At 34.3% G+C, this 14,494-nt stretch overlaps 1 protein-coding gene across 1 annotated transcript; it reads right to left on the bottom strand.

Annotated features, from left to right (window-relative positions):
- Positions 1-1,181: 1,181 nt before the first annotated feature.
- On the bottom strand, positions 1,182-14,239 carry LOC127100784 (probable methionine--tRNA ligase). The gene is made up of 17 exons (XM_051038060.1): positions 13,914-14,239; positions 13,609-13,753; positions 13,117-13,270; positions 12,800-12,955; positions 10,383-10,613; positions 10,162-10,305; positions 5,998-6,088; positions 5,445-5,551; positions 5,222-5,336; positions 4,838-4,965; positions 3,986-4,051; positions 3,728-3,856; positions 3,224-3,367; positions 3,013-3,136; positions 2,520-2,767; positions 2,327-2,428; positions 1,182-1,688 (listed from the first exon to the last, which is right to left on the bottom strand). The coding sequence occupies exons 1-17, from the start codon at positions 14,026-14,028 to the stop codon at positions 1,458-1,460; spliced, it is 2,430 nt and encodes an 809-aa protein (XP_050894017.1). The 5' UTR covers positions 14,029-14,239; the 3' UTR covers positions 1,182-1,457.
- Positions 14,240-14,494: the final 255 nt, after the last annotated feature.

Below are 14,494 nucleotides of genomic sequence, written 5' to 3'. Positions count from 1 at the left end.
ATACAAATTTTAAAACTTTCCAAATTATGGGATTTTTGGTGTTACGAATAAAAACAATCCCAACAAAATCCTCCAATTATTTTCACTCGATACTTCCGTTTTTTTCAAAATCTTCTCCTCTCTTTCCCTGCAAACTTTCAAACATACCCTAAGTATATTACTTGGATAACAAGGCTCCATCGCCTCCAACATATTTCTTAAAGATGGTGTTAAATCATTGTAAAATGTCTTCAATTGAAATACATTAGGGAATATTGCCTCAACAACTTCTTGAATTTTCCCCTGAAATAGTGACTCATTTCCCTTATCGAAATGATGCAATCTAATTAACCATCTTGGCATTAATTACACGTGGGAATTGTTTAACTAAGAACTTCTCTTAGAGGTCATTCCACATGGCAATGGAATCATGCTCTAGATAATTGAGCCAATGCTTAGCGTGATCCCTTAAATAATAAAGGAATCATTTTTGTCTGAAGGCGTCAACAGTGATCTCATGAATTTTGAGGTTGCTTGTAACTTCTAGGTTCATGAATTTTGAGATTGCTTATGTCATCATTGCAACACCTGAAATTGATGTGTTTTTGTTTCGTAGCATAAGATTCAATCAAATAATTTGGGATGATTTGAAAATCTTAGTTCTGTATAATTGATATATTCTTTCTTATGCGTGTTCTTACCAGATTTACCTTTTAGGAGCTTAATATTTCGTAAGGATAATCATATAGACGCGTAGATTGAAAATCTTTGATATGTGTTTTTGTTGTGTTAGCTATGTATAATTGTAATATTCTTTCTTATGCGAGTTCTTATCAGTTTTACCTTTTAGGAGCTTTAATATTTCATAGAAATAATCATATACACGCGTGCATTGGAGATAGTAACAAATACATAAAGAGGTATGAATAAGGTTATCCAAGTCATGGGAAAAATTGCAGCAACTACTGAACAACAGTCTGCTGCAAAGATTTAAAGAGATATTCCAAGATCCAATTGACCAAATACCACTATTGAAGCCACCATATGTGATTTTGATCATTGTTTAAATACATGAAATGGAAAAAGGATAACCTAAAATGGAACAGCACTGATATGATTAGTTATGGCAAATTCTAACAAATGCACTATGGATTTAATTATAACCAAAGAAATGGTCTCCACCTAATGAAGAGATATATAGATTAGCTAACAAGTAAAATCCGGATATCAAATTAAAATTTTATCAGTGGTGATAACAAGTTGTCACTTGGCACCAGCCCGTCTAATATATGCGTTTAGAATGTGGAAGCAAACGCTTAAATAACAATGTAAATGTAAATTTAAATTCTACAATTATGAGAACATGAAAAACTGACAAATCTGATGGTCAGATTATAATGGCTAAAATATGCTTTCTTCTCCTTTAAAAATTTCTTCTCCCTATCCATCTATTTGATACACCAATATTTGATGTTTGTCTACCATATTGATGCATTGCTTATTGATGAAACTGTGCAAATGCCAGCTGAAGTGGTGAGTGGGATATTTTTGTAGCATGCCTCTAGCTTCTCATTAGAGTGGAGATCGACTTTCAATGTCTCCCAAACTTTCTTCTTTGGGTTTAAGAGTTCATCAGGACTGCCTTCGTGCCCTGGGAATGTAATTCGTTCTCCAACAGAAGCAGAACTGGGCGGTTCAACCAACTCAACCTATGTACAGCAGTAAGCAAAATTAGTGCTCAAATACTCTTCTCACACACTTCGGTGAGAGGAAGTAGTTCAAAGGAATACTAAACAAAATCAAATATAGATATAGTAGCAGGTGATGTGTATAATATGACCACGCATGCGTGCATGCACTGGCACTATAATGCAATAAACATGCCCTCATTCTAAGCATCTCAATATCCACATTCAGAAGCTAGGGGAAAAGCTGGGAGACATTATGCACATTATTTCTGGACAAGTGAAGTCAAAAGAATAAATGGCAATCTAATTGTTAGTCCTACTAACCCATACGGAACTAAACATTAATCTTTGAACTTACTTGTAATCAATAGGTAAGGGGAAGTTCAGTGATTGATTATTAATGTCTGTTATGTTGGAAATCTTAAACATAAACAACTACTTTGTCTTTAAATCATAAACAACTACCATGTGCTGTCATACTACAGAAGCAAACCTACTTCGTCTTTAAATCATAAACAACTACCATGTGCTGTCATACTACATCGCAATAATCATAACTTTAGTCATACTACTATAATAGTACCATGGGGTAGTTTAAAATGCTAGCAAGTGTGATCCGCGCCCCCTGTTGAAAAGGAAAATGCATTGTTTTTCCTTACCTTGGTGTGATCATCATTGGAAGCAGCAAGAACCATTGCTTGGGATTTAATGCCCCTCATGCTTGCTGGTTTTAAGTTGCAAAGAACACAGACTTTTCGGTTCTGAAATAAGCCATCAGCATTGATTAAACAACAGATAAACATCACCATTGCAAGTTGTTATTTAAAAAAGAATATAGACGTCATAACAAACCTGCATTTCATCAAGTGGTATATACTTGACAAGTCCACTGACAACAGTTCTTGTCTGTTCTTCCCCAACATCAATCTCTTCAACGTATAGTGAATCTGCATCAGGATGCTTTTCAGCCTTTTTTATGAGACCAACTCGAATATCAAGCCTTGTGATGGAAATATCTGGTTCAGCAGCAGCCTTGTTTTTGGCTTCATTTGATGATTTTGCTGCTGATTTTGCTCCTGATTTTTTCTTCCCGGTGCCATCTGTTGCAAACAATGGCACTAACCAATGTAAACAATCTTGAAAGTTCAGTTATCTGTTGATAAAACTTACCCTAGCCTAAACAAGGGTTTAACCAATTTCAGTTATTAACTAATGGGGTACCAATCAAGCCTAAAGTCGTTAAGCTTACTACCAACATACCGAGATAATATTGTGTGTGATAACTCCTACATTTGTTGACCTTTTTAAACACAAAACTCTCATTAGAAATGGATGCAATAAACACCTGAAACTTTTGTTTTTTTCAACTGTGCGGCAACATTTTCAGCAGCTTCGGCCTCTGCACGCAAAACCCTATCTGCTTGACTTCCTTCATATTTCTTCCTGTAGATCTCCACTTCTTCGTCTTTCTGGTAAAAGGATTTTGAATACATCAATGACTCGAAACAAAAGTACAACTGCAATCCCTTAATTCATTTCCAAAGCATGCAACATACCAGTTCCCTGAACAATGGCTTTGGTGTTCCAATTTTATGACCGGCACTCAGGAGATCCCAGGGTTTTCTTAATCTATCAACATCTCCTTTATCAACAGAAAGTGAAAGATGTATCTCCGTAGACAAATTTAGCTGCTTGAATACCTTCAGTGCCAGAAAACAGAGAAGGGTAATGTCTTGGAATATGTTAGGAACCCAAGAATTGAATTCAAAAGAGTAAAAAATAATAATAATACTTTTCCAAGGATTCCCCTTTTACTATAGAGTCTACTCTATTCACTAAACTTCACGAAATACTCAAAAGATACCCCCTCTCTAACTCTGTAACATCCATATCCATACATGCTAATCCTAAGTCCTAACTACCTCATTAACAAACAACCCTAACTAACTCCTTAGCTCAAGTTTGAACAAACTCATCCTTATCCTAAAAGAATAAGTCATCAAAATTAAAACAAAATACCAACAAAAGAGGCATGCAAATATTTATGGAAGTTATTTTACCTCGAGACTGAAGGATGGCATAAAAGGTTCCAATAAACAAGCAAGAAGATATACAACCCCAGCAGCCGTTTTCATAACAAGGGAGCAGAGAGATTGGTTTTGCTTGTAAAGACGCCAAAACTCTGTTTCCTATAATGTTTATTGCACAAAAGTTAAGCAGGTCACACAGCCATTTAACATCAACACCAAAATAGTAAAAATGAATATTTCGGAGGACAGGAGAGGCAAAAATAGAGAATGTAGCAATTCCATAGTTACCTGCAAATATGCATTCCCTTCACCGGATATGCTCATTGCAATTTTCAATCCTTGCTTGAGTTTAACCTTTACAGTTTTGCAAAGAGAAATACTATCAGACTGTGGTAATAAGCAAATTAGAAGAAAAAAAGTGCATTCTGGTGCTTACAGGTTTGTTTAACTGCAACTTACATAAATTGTTTCTTGGTTTTTTATATGAAAAAACTCATTCGAGTAGGAATTTTATATTCTCAAAACTCTTTGTTTTTCATCTTTTTAAACAAAAAAGTTGTTATTTTTTTCATCTTTTATTGATTATTGGCCCACCCCCCTTCCACAAAATCCACCACCTCCACTTGACACTATTCACTACGACCATTGCGTCGCCGTCGGAAATGCTCCATTTTCATTGCATTGCCGCCTGATACGCTCCATTGTCATTGCTGACAACCTCAACAGGTGGAAGCCAGCCCCTCCCACCATTGTTGTTGCAACTTGCAATCCCACCATTGCTACCACTGATTGGCATTGTCCACCAACCTTTGCCATTGTTGCCGTGCTACCACCATCACCAGCAAGAACTCTTCACTTTCTAAAATACTATCTCCACAAATTTACCAAGCAAATTTTTTAACCTTTAAAATTATTTTAAACATTACCAAATTTTTTAACCTTTAAAATTATTTTAAACATTACCAAATTTTTTAACCTTTAAAATTATTTTAAACATTACCAAATATATTCTTCTGTTTTGTTATGAAAACAAATTTTTCAAATTTGTTTGATAAAATAGATTTAAATTTTAAGAAAATAAAATAACACAATCAAACATGTCTGCCAATGTCATGCTATTTCAAAATAGGTATTAGAAACCTTCTCCATTGCTTCTATGTATTGCTCCAAATATGCAGCAACTTTGCTGGCCAATTTTTTGGTTGGATCATGGGAGTCACCGCTTACATCATCAGGAATAGTAGGAATAATGGAATCATATCCTTGACCTTTACAAGACAAAGTAAGTATGTAAGTAAAATGACAAGCAGCAAAAAAACAACTTCAATAAATAGTGATCATAATGAAGAAAGGAAAAGATATAAATCTTCTGACTTCCAGCATATAATACTATGATAAAGGACAATTATTTATCAATAATACCAATAATTATACTCATAGACCTCATGTACTTAATTCCTTATCATTTGTAGCAACTAATCAGCAAATATTTCAAGAGAAATATTACGAAAGAGTTAAACCAACCTGCAGGTTTGGCAATAAAACTCAAAACTCTGTTGACGAAGTTTCCCAAGTTATTCAGCAACTCAGTATTTAATTTTGCTTGCAAGTCAGACCACATAAAAAGTGTATCTGATACCTGTGAATGCATATCACAATCAATGTACTCAATAAAGGGAGAGAAAATATAACATTTTTATTCTTAGAGAGAAATATAAATGTTGATATATGTTTGAAATATAATTACCTCAGGCCTATTTGTGAGCAAGTAATATCTCCAGACTTCAACTGGAATAGTAGTGTCTTTTGCATCATTACCAAATACCCCGATGCCTTTGCTCTTAGAAAACTTCCCTAGAAATCATTTAAGTAACATTTTATTACTTTGAAATTGACAAATGACAAACATTACCATTTCTATTGAATGTTGGGCGTGCTTGGTTTCTGAAATCATCTCCTGTTTCATTTTCTATTGCAAAAACAGCCAATCATTTTGACTGTTTCCTACTTTCCAATATTTGTATAGAAATTAGTGAGAATAAAAAAAATGTTGAGTGTCTCTTGTGCAAGTAGTTGAAAACACAAAACAAATTGAAAATAAGATGGTGATTTTGTTATCGAAAAAAAATAGCAGTTTTGAACTTCATAGTGATGTATAAAATTTTTTATTAAAAAAACAGTTTAAAGTGAATATAAGAAATGAAAACAGAAAATATTTTCCAAAACAAAACAAACCTTTAAGCATAAAACATATTATTAATTTTAAACCTATATGCATCATTCACAAATAAACCTATTACCTGCTTCATAATTCAGGTATTCAGTAACACTAATAGTCTTCATTAAAGTCCAATTTTGATCCGTCCCAAGTAGAGTAGATGGAAACATTACCTGAAGAATAAATTCCATCAATTTCCAAAGAACTATTTAACCAACAGCCATAACACGCAATCCACTCCATCAAGCAACGAAAGCTGGTTCTAAAGGGCTCGTGTTAAGGAGTCTAAAAGTAGAAATTGTGTTGAAAAGTATATTTTTTTAACTTTCAAGGAACTGGATGCACACATTTCAAGAAAAAATTTATATATTTAGTACATTAATATGTGCCCTTATATTAGCATTTGCCTTGTTTTCAAACTTCACTAGGCGAATAGCTGCCTTGGTGTAGCAGCTATTTGCTCAGTGATGTTTGAAAACAAGGCAAATGCTAACATAAGGGCACATATTAATGTGTTTATTTGGGAAAGGTTTTTTCCAGGTGAAATGATTATTTCTAATCAGTGTTGTCCATGGCGGAGAGCAAAAAATGAGGCTTGACGGAACACTAGATATTGTGTGAGCTTGACAGAGTATGTATGAAAACTTGAATACGGAGACATGGGATTCAGTTAGAGAAAAGGGTTTGGGTTTTAGGTTAATGCTTCTTGGGCCTAATTTTCCAGGTAAAATCATTATTTCTAATCAGTGTTGTCCATGGAGGAGAGCAAAAATTGAAGCTTGACAGAACACTAGATATTGTGCGAGCTTGATGGAGTATAAATGAAAACTTGAAGACAGAGGCATGGGATTGATATGGTTAGAGAAAAGGGTTTGAGTTTTGAGGTTAAAGTTTCTTGGGCCTAATTTTCAGGTCAGGCCTTACGATCCAGCCCACTCCCCTTGTTTTTGTCAGTTTTTACTGCCATGGCCACCACAGCCGCCACAAGTCTGGTCGTCTGGCGCCATGACTCACCATCTCAAATCCGCCATGCCACCTATTTCATGGCAGTCTGATGAAATTCCGCCCTGGTCACAACCCATATTTGACAACACCGTTTCTAAGCTCTTCAAGGAAGCTGTTAAAAAAAATCCATTTTACACAAAAAAGCTAATGTAAATGTAGTAAAAACATTTTTTTAATATGTTGTTGTTTTGTCCTTGTTACACCCTAGTGGTTTGTTTTGTTTGTGAGGACAATTTATGTGGAATCCCGAGTTCGAATCTGGATCAGCACAATTTCTCCTCCCCGTAAATGTTAAGTTGAGTATGTGTTGGCCACTACGTCAATAGAACAACAAAAATAACTAATGCAAACATGCATTTAACAACGTGACAAGTAGAAAAGGCTTCCCAGGTGAATAAACTCCCAGGGTTCCAATTTGACACAAATGAAATGTTAAGAATCCCGCAGAGTGCGACATAGTCTGAAAATGTGTTTATAAGTGGAAGGTATCTCTCACCTTCAAAGTTAATTTTGTGTTATTGAGTTTAGACCCCAACCAAAATTCTAAGATGAAACACAGAATAATGGCAGAGCGTTGAACATTTATATCAGAGAGAGGTCAACATTTTTAGTTATCAAAATGTTGAGTGGAAATCGTGTCAAATTTGTTGACACAAGTTCAAAACCCACAATGGTCATAACCAATGTTTCAAAAACGGAACCGGACCGGACGATTCAATTGGTTGGACCATGAACCGGAGCTGGTGCTGATCCGGACAGGCATAGAAAATTGGCAATCCAAAAGAACCGGGAAAATCTGAAAAATCGGTTCGAACCATTGAAAACCAGAAGACCCATTTAACCTGAACCAGTTTGGGCAAAAGTCCAGTTCCAAAACTTGAGCGAAAAAATTCATTATTATTTTATTATTACCTTAATTCAGATGAGTGATTCAAAGGTTTCCTGCCTTGCGTTTTAAATGGTGCGGGTGGAGTTGTTGGGTTTGTGTGAAGGATTCGGAGTTGGTGAACGATTGAAGCAATGTTACACATTGTAAAATTGGAGTAGGAGTGACAAAGGTGGGAACCGAGGGGAGGGTTAGGCCCAATCCTAAACTCAATCATGAAGAATGAGAAGTGTAAACTACGCAAAGTGGAAGAAATGTTATTGTGAGAAAGGAACACGGGGCAAAGACACGGTGGACTGCACTGCTTATGGTGGCATCAGCTGATGAGAGAAAAGTAAACAAGAGCAGAACTATTAGCCTCTCTCATAATAGAAGGGTATTGGGCGATTATTTTTAGGCCCATTGAGTATGGGTGAACTCCCATGATCTAATAAGTAATAACACTAACAGGATCTTTCAAAGGGTCTATTTAGGCTTATTTTGTGATAAAATTTAATTTATCATTAGGTTCAACCGGATGAACCGATTGAACCTTGACCTGAAGATCTCATTAGTTCGATCTTTGGTCCGGTTAATAAAATATTGGTCCTAACACAACTCTTTGAATTAAGATTGGGCCTAACTCTTTGAATTTGGTTTAGGCTTAACTCAACATCATATCTAATGTGAGATCCTCAACACGTCGCTCTCAAGTTCGGGACTGGACATCTTGGGCATGACTCGAATGGCCTGATAATAGGAGCCCTAATGAATCTAGAATAAGCTCGGATATCATCCTAGAATTTGAGTTGGTCTAACTCAACCCTACAAAACCAAGTTTTAAGGTGAAGTGAGGTTTGCCCCAAGCTTATAACTAGTATTCAAATCATACCACTGTCCAATATTGGACTCTAAACAACAATAAAGGCTGAAGCAAAATAAACAGCATGATAATTTCATAAGTGGTAACAGCAATTCGCAGAGTAGAATGATTGATGGTAATGAAATAAATGTGACAGTATCTGGGAAAGGTAGTCCGCTACGATACTGGCTGGGTGCGGCAAAAGCCAATATATTAGAAAATGGTCAAATGTATCATTTCGTTCTTTATGTTTTGCCTTAGTAATGTTTTGGTCCTTTTTGTTTTTTGAGTGTCAAATAGGTCCTTCAAGGCATCAAACTAGTCCTTTATGTTTTTCATAAATAACATTTTTGCCTATGTTTTTGGCCAATGTTGCAAATGTTAAGTGACTAAAAGAACCAGTTTGAAGCTCAAAAAACAAAAAGGACCAAAACGTTATTAACGCAAAACATAAAGGACAACAGAATGCATTTGGCCTAGAAATAATACATAACGTATTTGAACAGTTATCATACAAAAAACAAAGAGAAAGAAGAATAAAGAAATAGATAGGCAGGTGGGAGTATATTATTGTAGTCCAAAAAATTGAAAAACAATAATGCATGAAATATCTTGTAAACGACTATAAGTTACTACAGAACATCAATCCTGGATAGTGGCACAAAGCAAGTGATCCGTAAAACACTAGAGCTTATATCAAAGATTATGGATTCAAAAATAGATAATGAATAAAAACTACACACATAAATACTCAAAATAAAAAAAATAAAAAAACCACAAAAGTTGAAGACATGTTCAAAATTAATAAGCCATACTTAAAAAAATACAGAGCAGTGAAGGCTTGAGAAGCAGAAAATGGTTAAAAAAAAGAAAAAGGCTTGTATGCTGCAATGTAGGGGAGTGAACAGAGGTTCTTAGCATATTAGATATAATGTACATGGTTGATGTTGAATAACTGGAAGTCACTGCTCGGCAGTGATGAGTGGTGGAGAACACTGCATACGACTGGGAGTACTGCATGCAATCATTGGACTTAAGCTCATGACGGTGAACAAGATGAACAGAGATTGTTTTAAACATGGATTACGATATAAATGAATGGATGAAGGTTTTGAATTTGCTGAAGACAAGTATGTCAGTGAAATGTGGTTTTAGCGTTTCACCTCTGGTTCAATAACGGCGCAAATATCAAAATATTAGGGTAGGGAAAGTAGAGAAATGGGAGCAAAATGGGGTTTTAACCTCCAAAATACAATAGCAATGCAAAATCTGCTGATGGATGCAATTTAGGCGTCTGATTTTATCCCTGAACAGAACTGGGACATAAAATTGTTCTAAAAAACAAATTGAAAACGGCATAAGGAATTTTTTAACACAGCCAAAGAATCACTGATCAAAGACGGAATTTTAGGAAAATGATAGAAGATAAGATATTGATATGTGTAATCCCAATCGAACACTAGAGCACATAACAAATTAAAAAATGCTCAAATTGATTGAAGATAACAACTTACAGTGTGGAATGGCACATTGTCCTTTCCCATAAACTGAAATAACTCCACATTCTCCGGATTTTTCCACCATTTCTCCCAATCACGTGTGTAGCTTGCCGTGATTGATATATATCCAATAGGTGCGTCAAACCAAACATAGAAAACCTGCCAAATTAAAGAATATAATTTAAACTACTGAATGAAAAACAACTGAAATTTTAAAAGACCCAAAGGAAAACTACCTTGTCACTGTATTTTTCATGTGGAACAGGAACTCCCCACTTCAGATCTCTGGTAATACAACGTTTCTTTAATCCCATTTTAAACCATGAATTTGTTGTTTGAATAGCATTCTGACTCCATGATCCAACCACAGACATCTCGTTGATGTACTTTTCCAATTTATCTTTCAAAAGAGGGAGCTCAAGAAATAAGTGGTCTGTATCACAAATACGAGGACTATTTCGACAAACCTGTTACATATGCCAAAAGACCTCACCTTAAAATTTCTCTAGACTTCCAAACAACTATAAAATTGCACTTGATTATGACAAATAAACATGTCTACTTCAGAAAATGAGATTTAATCTTAATACGTAGAGAGTAAATATATTAAAGGTAGTACTGTAGTAGTTTTCCCACCTAAATCACGGCCATTTTGGTACCTAAGTTTTGTATTAACTTTTTTGTGCTATAAAACATTTTTTACTCGTGCTATAAAGCATGAGATAAGGATCAACCTCGATTTAGTTTTAGTTTTAATGTTTTGTTGATTTTCTTTATAAATAAAAATAAAGCAATGATTATTATTTCATTGTGCAATGTGTCTTACTGCTACTAACTTATAACTGTCCTTTAATTTGCTATTCTTCTCAGGTGGTGGTGTTAAAGTAAGAAAAAAAATGGTTTATGATAGTCCTTTAATTTGCTAGTTTGGTATTTCATTTTAGATACTAGGTATTGTTGTAATTTCGATATTGTTTGGGGGAAATGTCCTCTAAATCTTCTTTTTTCTCCACCAATATCTTGTAGCTTCTCCAAGTTATCAGGTTGCTATTGTTATTCTCTACTTTTGGGCTTGGCATTATAAAACTAATATTAATATAAGTTGCATATAAACCACTCATTGTTACAATTTACTTATTTGCGTGTAGTTTTATAAATCCCATAAACTTTAAAGCATGCATACTCAATAATAAAGAAATAAAAATGTGAAGGTAAGAAGTATCAGAATTTAACTGCAATTTACAGAAAAATATTGTAGATAAGTATAAGAATTTAAACGCAATTTCATCTAGCAATGTAAATAATAATGCATAACCAATGAATGTGTATATCTAATCATGAAAAATAAATCTATTGCCGTTGAAAGCATTATCAAGAATATGTAGAATAAATGCTAAGGAATGAAACAGTAAAAACTGGAGAAATAAATGAGTTTAAGTTTACTTTGGGTGGGTATACGCTTTTTTAAAAACTAGTAATAATTAATAACTTTATTTAATATCAATACATATATAGTATGTAGTAACAATTTTTTGCTTTAATATTAACAAAATATTAAATTAACTATTAGTTTATCATTTCAACATTTTATTGTTTGAAATAAAATTAATCCTTTAAAATATTGATTAAAAATATTAATCTCAGTCTTTTTTTTTCGTGCAGTGCACGAGTATACGCTCTAGATTTAAACGCAAGAAGAATCAAAAGAAGTCCAACGAAAATGTAAAACAAAACTGCAAGGATAGGAGAGTACAATGAAACTCAAAGCAACTAAAAATTTCAAAACAGATAAATAATCATTCAATTTCCTAAGAGTGTGTTTGAGAGGTAATTGAGAATTTTTAGGGAATTTAAAATTCTAAGTAATTCAAATGATTCAATTGAAAATCGTTCACTTTTAAATTCTTTTGTTTGGATGGAGTATTAAAATGATTCATTGTTAAATTTTGGGGTCATTTTCATAAATTTTAAAAAAAATGGGTCAAATTTGAAATATGAAAAATAGGGACCAATTTGCAATTTTTAAAATTTTGAAGGAACCAATTTGTAAACTTTGAAAAATATTAGGGACTTATTTGCAAGTTTTTGAAAATTTTGGGGGTGAATTTGAAATTTTCATAAAATATGAGGATCATCTTGCAAAATTTGAAAAATTAATGATAAACAATTTAACATTCGCATTATATAGAGTGAAGCAGCAATTTGAAATTTTTACTTTTAGGTGTCATTTTAAATTCCTTAAATTTAACATGAATAAAATACTTCATAAATTTACATCATTTTAACAATTCTCCATATTTTTTACCCAACCCCTCAAAAAATTACTTTCCCTCAATTAAATGCTTCATCCAAACACACTCTAAGGGTTTGGGATGAGACTACTCCTTGTTTGGAACTTCATAAAAATGAGTGAAAGTATTTGGAGATTTTTAAAACACCTCTAAAGCCCTTCTTCAAATGTTTCTTCTAATTCCCAAAATTAGGACCTTTACGCTCTCCTCCAAAGTCCTTCCCTCCCCTTGTAACTCCTAAACATAGTCTAAGATCATTCAAAAATCACCAATACGACACAGAAATGCTTCCATAAATTTGACTGATACAACTAATTAGCACAAACATAGCGCCAAAATTTAGGGAAAAGGGAGTTTACTACCTTGCACCTGGGAATCTTCAATTCTGTCGGATTTAGAAGGTTTCCACACTTCTCACATTGGTCTCCTCGAGCGGAATCATACTCGCATCCGGGAATAGGGCATGTACCCTCCACAAGCCGATCAGCTAAGAACTTTTTGCATGTATCGCAGTAAAGCTGAAATTTTATAGACATTTAAGTAAAGCATATTAAAAACCCGTGCAGAAATCTTGACACGTGAAACAACCAACAAATTTGGAAAGTATGATGCTAACAATAACCAATAAAATATTTAAACAAATACACTTTAGCCAGAGAAACAAAAGACAACATAACACCTGCTGTAATGTGTCCTCAGAGAGCCAATTGTTTTCGTGTATCTTTTTGAAAATTGCCTGGCAAACTTCAGTTTGCTCAGGGGAAGAAGTTCGCCCAAATTCATCAAAACTTATATCAAACCAATCATATACCTCCTTATGAATGACATGGTATCTACAAACACACAGAAATTATCATTAGTGAAATTCTGCTCAAGGAATGACCCAGTGCCCAACAAGTGTAATATCATCATATCAAAAATACATCAATGACATGCCCACATTATAACAACATGCACACCATGAAATATAGGCGGGCTGCAATTGTTCTTTTTGATTGGTAAAAGTTAGGGGCTAGTGAAACAACATTGTCAATGCATTGGGCAATTAAGTATAACAAAATAAATAACGAAAACATGATAACTTAAAAATTACAATAAGCAAGCAAGCATATGTTACTTGAATTAAATACAAATGAATAAAAAATAAGTTATAGAGGAAATGAATGAATACTTGTCACAAATCTCTTTGGGAGAACAATTCTCTTCCAATGCTTTAGTTTCTGTTGCTGTGCCATACTCATCAGTACCGCAGATGTAAATGGCATTGTAACCCCGAAGTCGACAATACCGGGCAAACACATCGGCACTCAGCACAGCTGATCAAATTCAAATCAATGCATGTGAATTTCGAAGCTATGAACATGAGATATGAACTAAATAATTCAATCCAAGAGATGAACGAATCCATGAACATGCGAGTGAATTGTGGAAGGGAAATGAATAAGTGATTTGAGAGAGGGATTAGAGAGAACTGACATCCAATGATGTTGCCGAGATGAGGGACGTTGTTGACGTAAGGCAGAGCACTGGTGATGAGGATGTTGCGCTTTCCTTCAACTGGTAGCTTCGGAACTTTACGATTTTCCGTCATTTTAGCCGGTGGTTGAACTGATTGCGTGGCGTCGGAATCTAGGATCGGCGGAGAGATGATGAAGCTCCGCCGCCGAATCAACGCGAGAGCGAAAGTATAAGGGGGGTGTAGCTTCTTCGTTAAACACAGCCGCAACACACTTGGGTTAGGGTACAAAATTATGGCACTGTCTTGCGTTTAGTTAATCCTCATTGTGCCTATTTTATCTTTCTCCGTTTCTTTTTCTAATTTTGCAATATATTATTACAGTCTTTATTTTATCTTTTTTCTTCAATAAGTCATGGTATTAAGACATCTTTAAATTTGAGATATTGTTTGTAATAGCATGAAGTGTTAAATTATATTATTTTGATTTGTAAATAATAGATATAACGAAATTAAATATAATGCAATGTATTTCATGTACTCTTTCATTTTTTATTTCATCACTTGCGTCTAGGTGAAGAAATTTAATTTTTAAATAAAA

Source organism: Lathyrus oleraceus, chromosome 7 (genome assembly GCF_024323335.1).
Source record: "Lathyrus oleraceus cultivar Zhongwan6 chromosome 7, CAAS_Psat_ZW6_1.0, whole genome shotgun sequence".
Lineage (NCBI taxonomy): Eukaryota > Viridiplantae > Streptophyta > Magnoliopsida > Fabales > Fabaceae > Lathyrus > Lathyrus oleraceus.
This window is presented reverse-complemented; position numbering and strand designations above follow the sequence as displayed.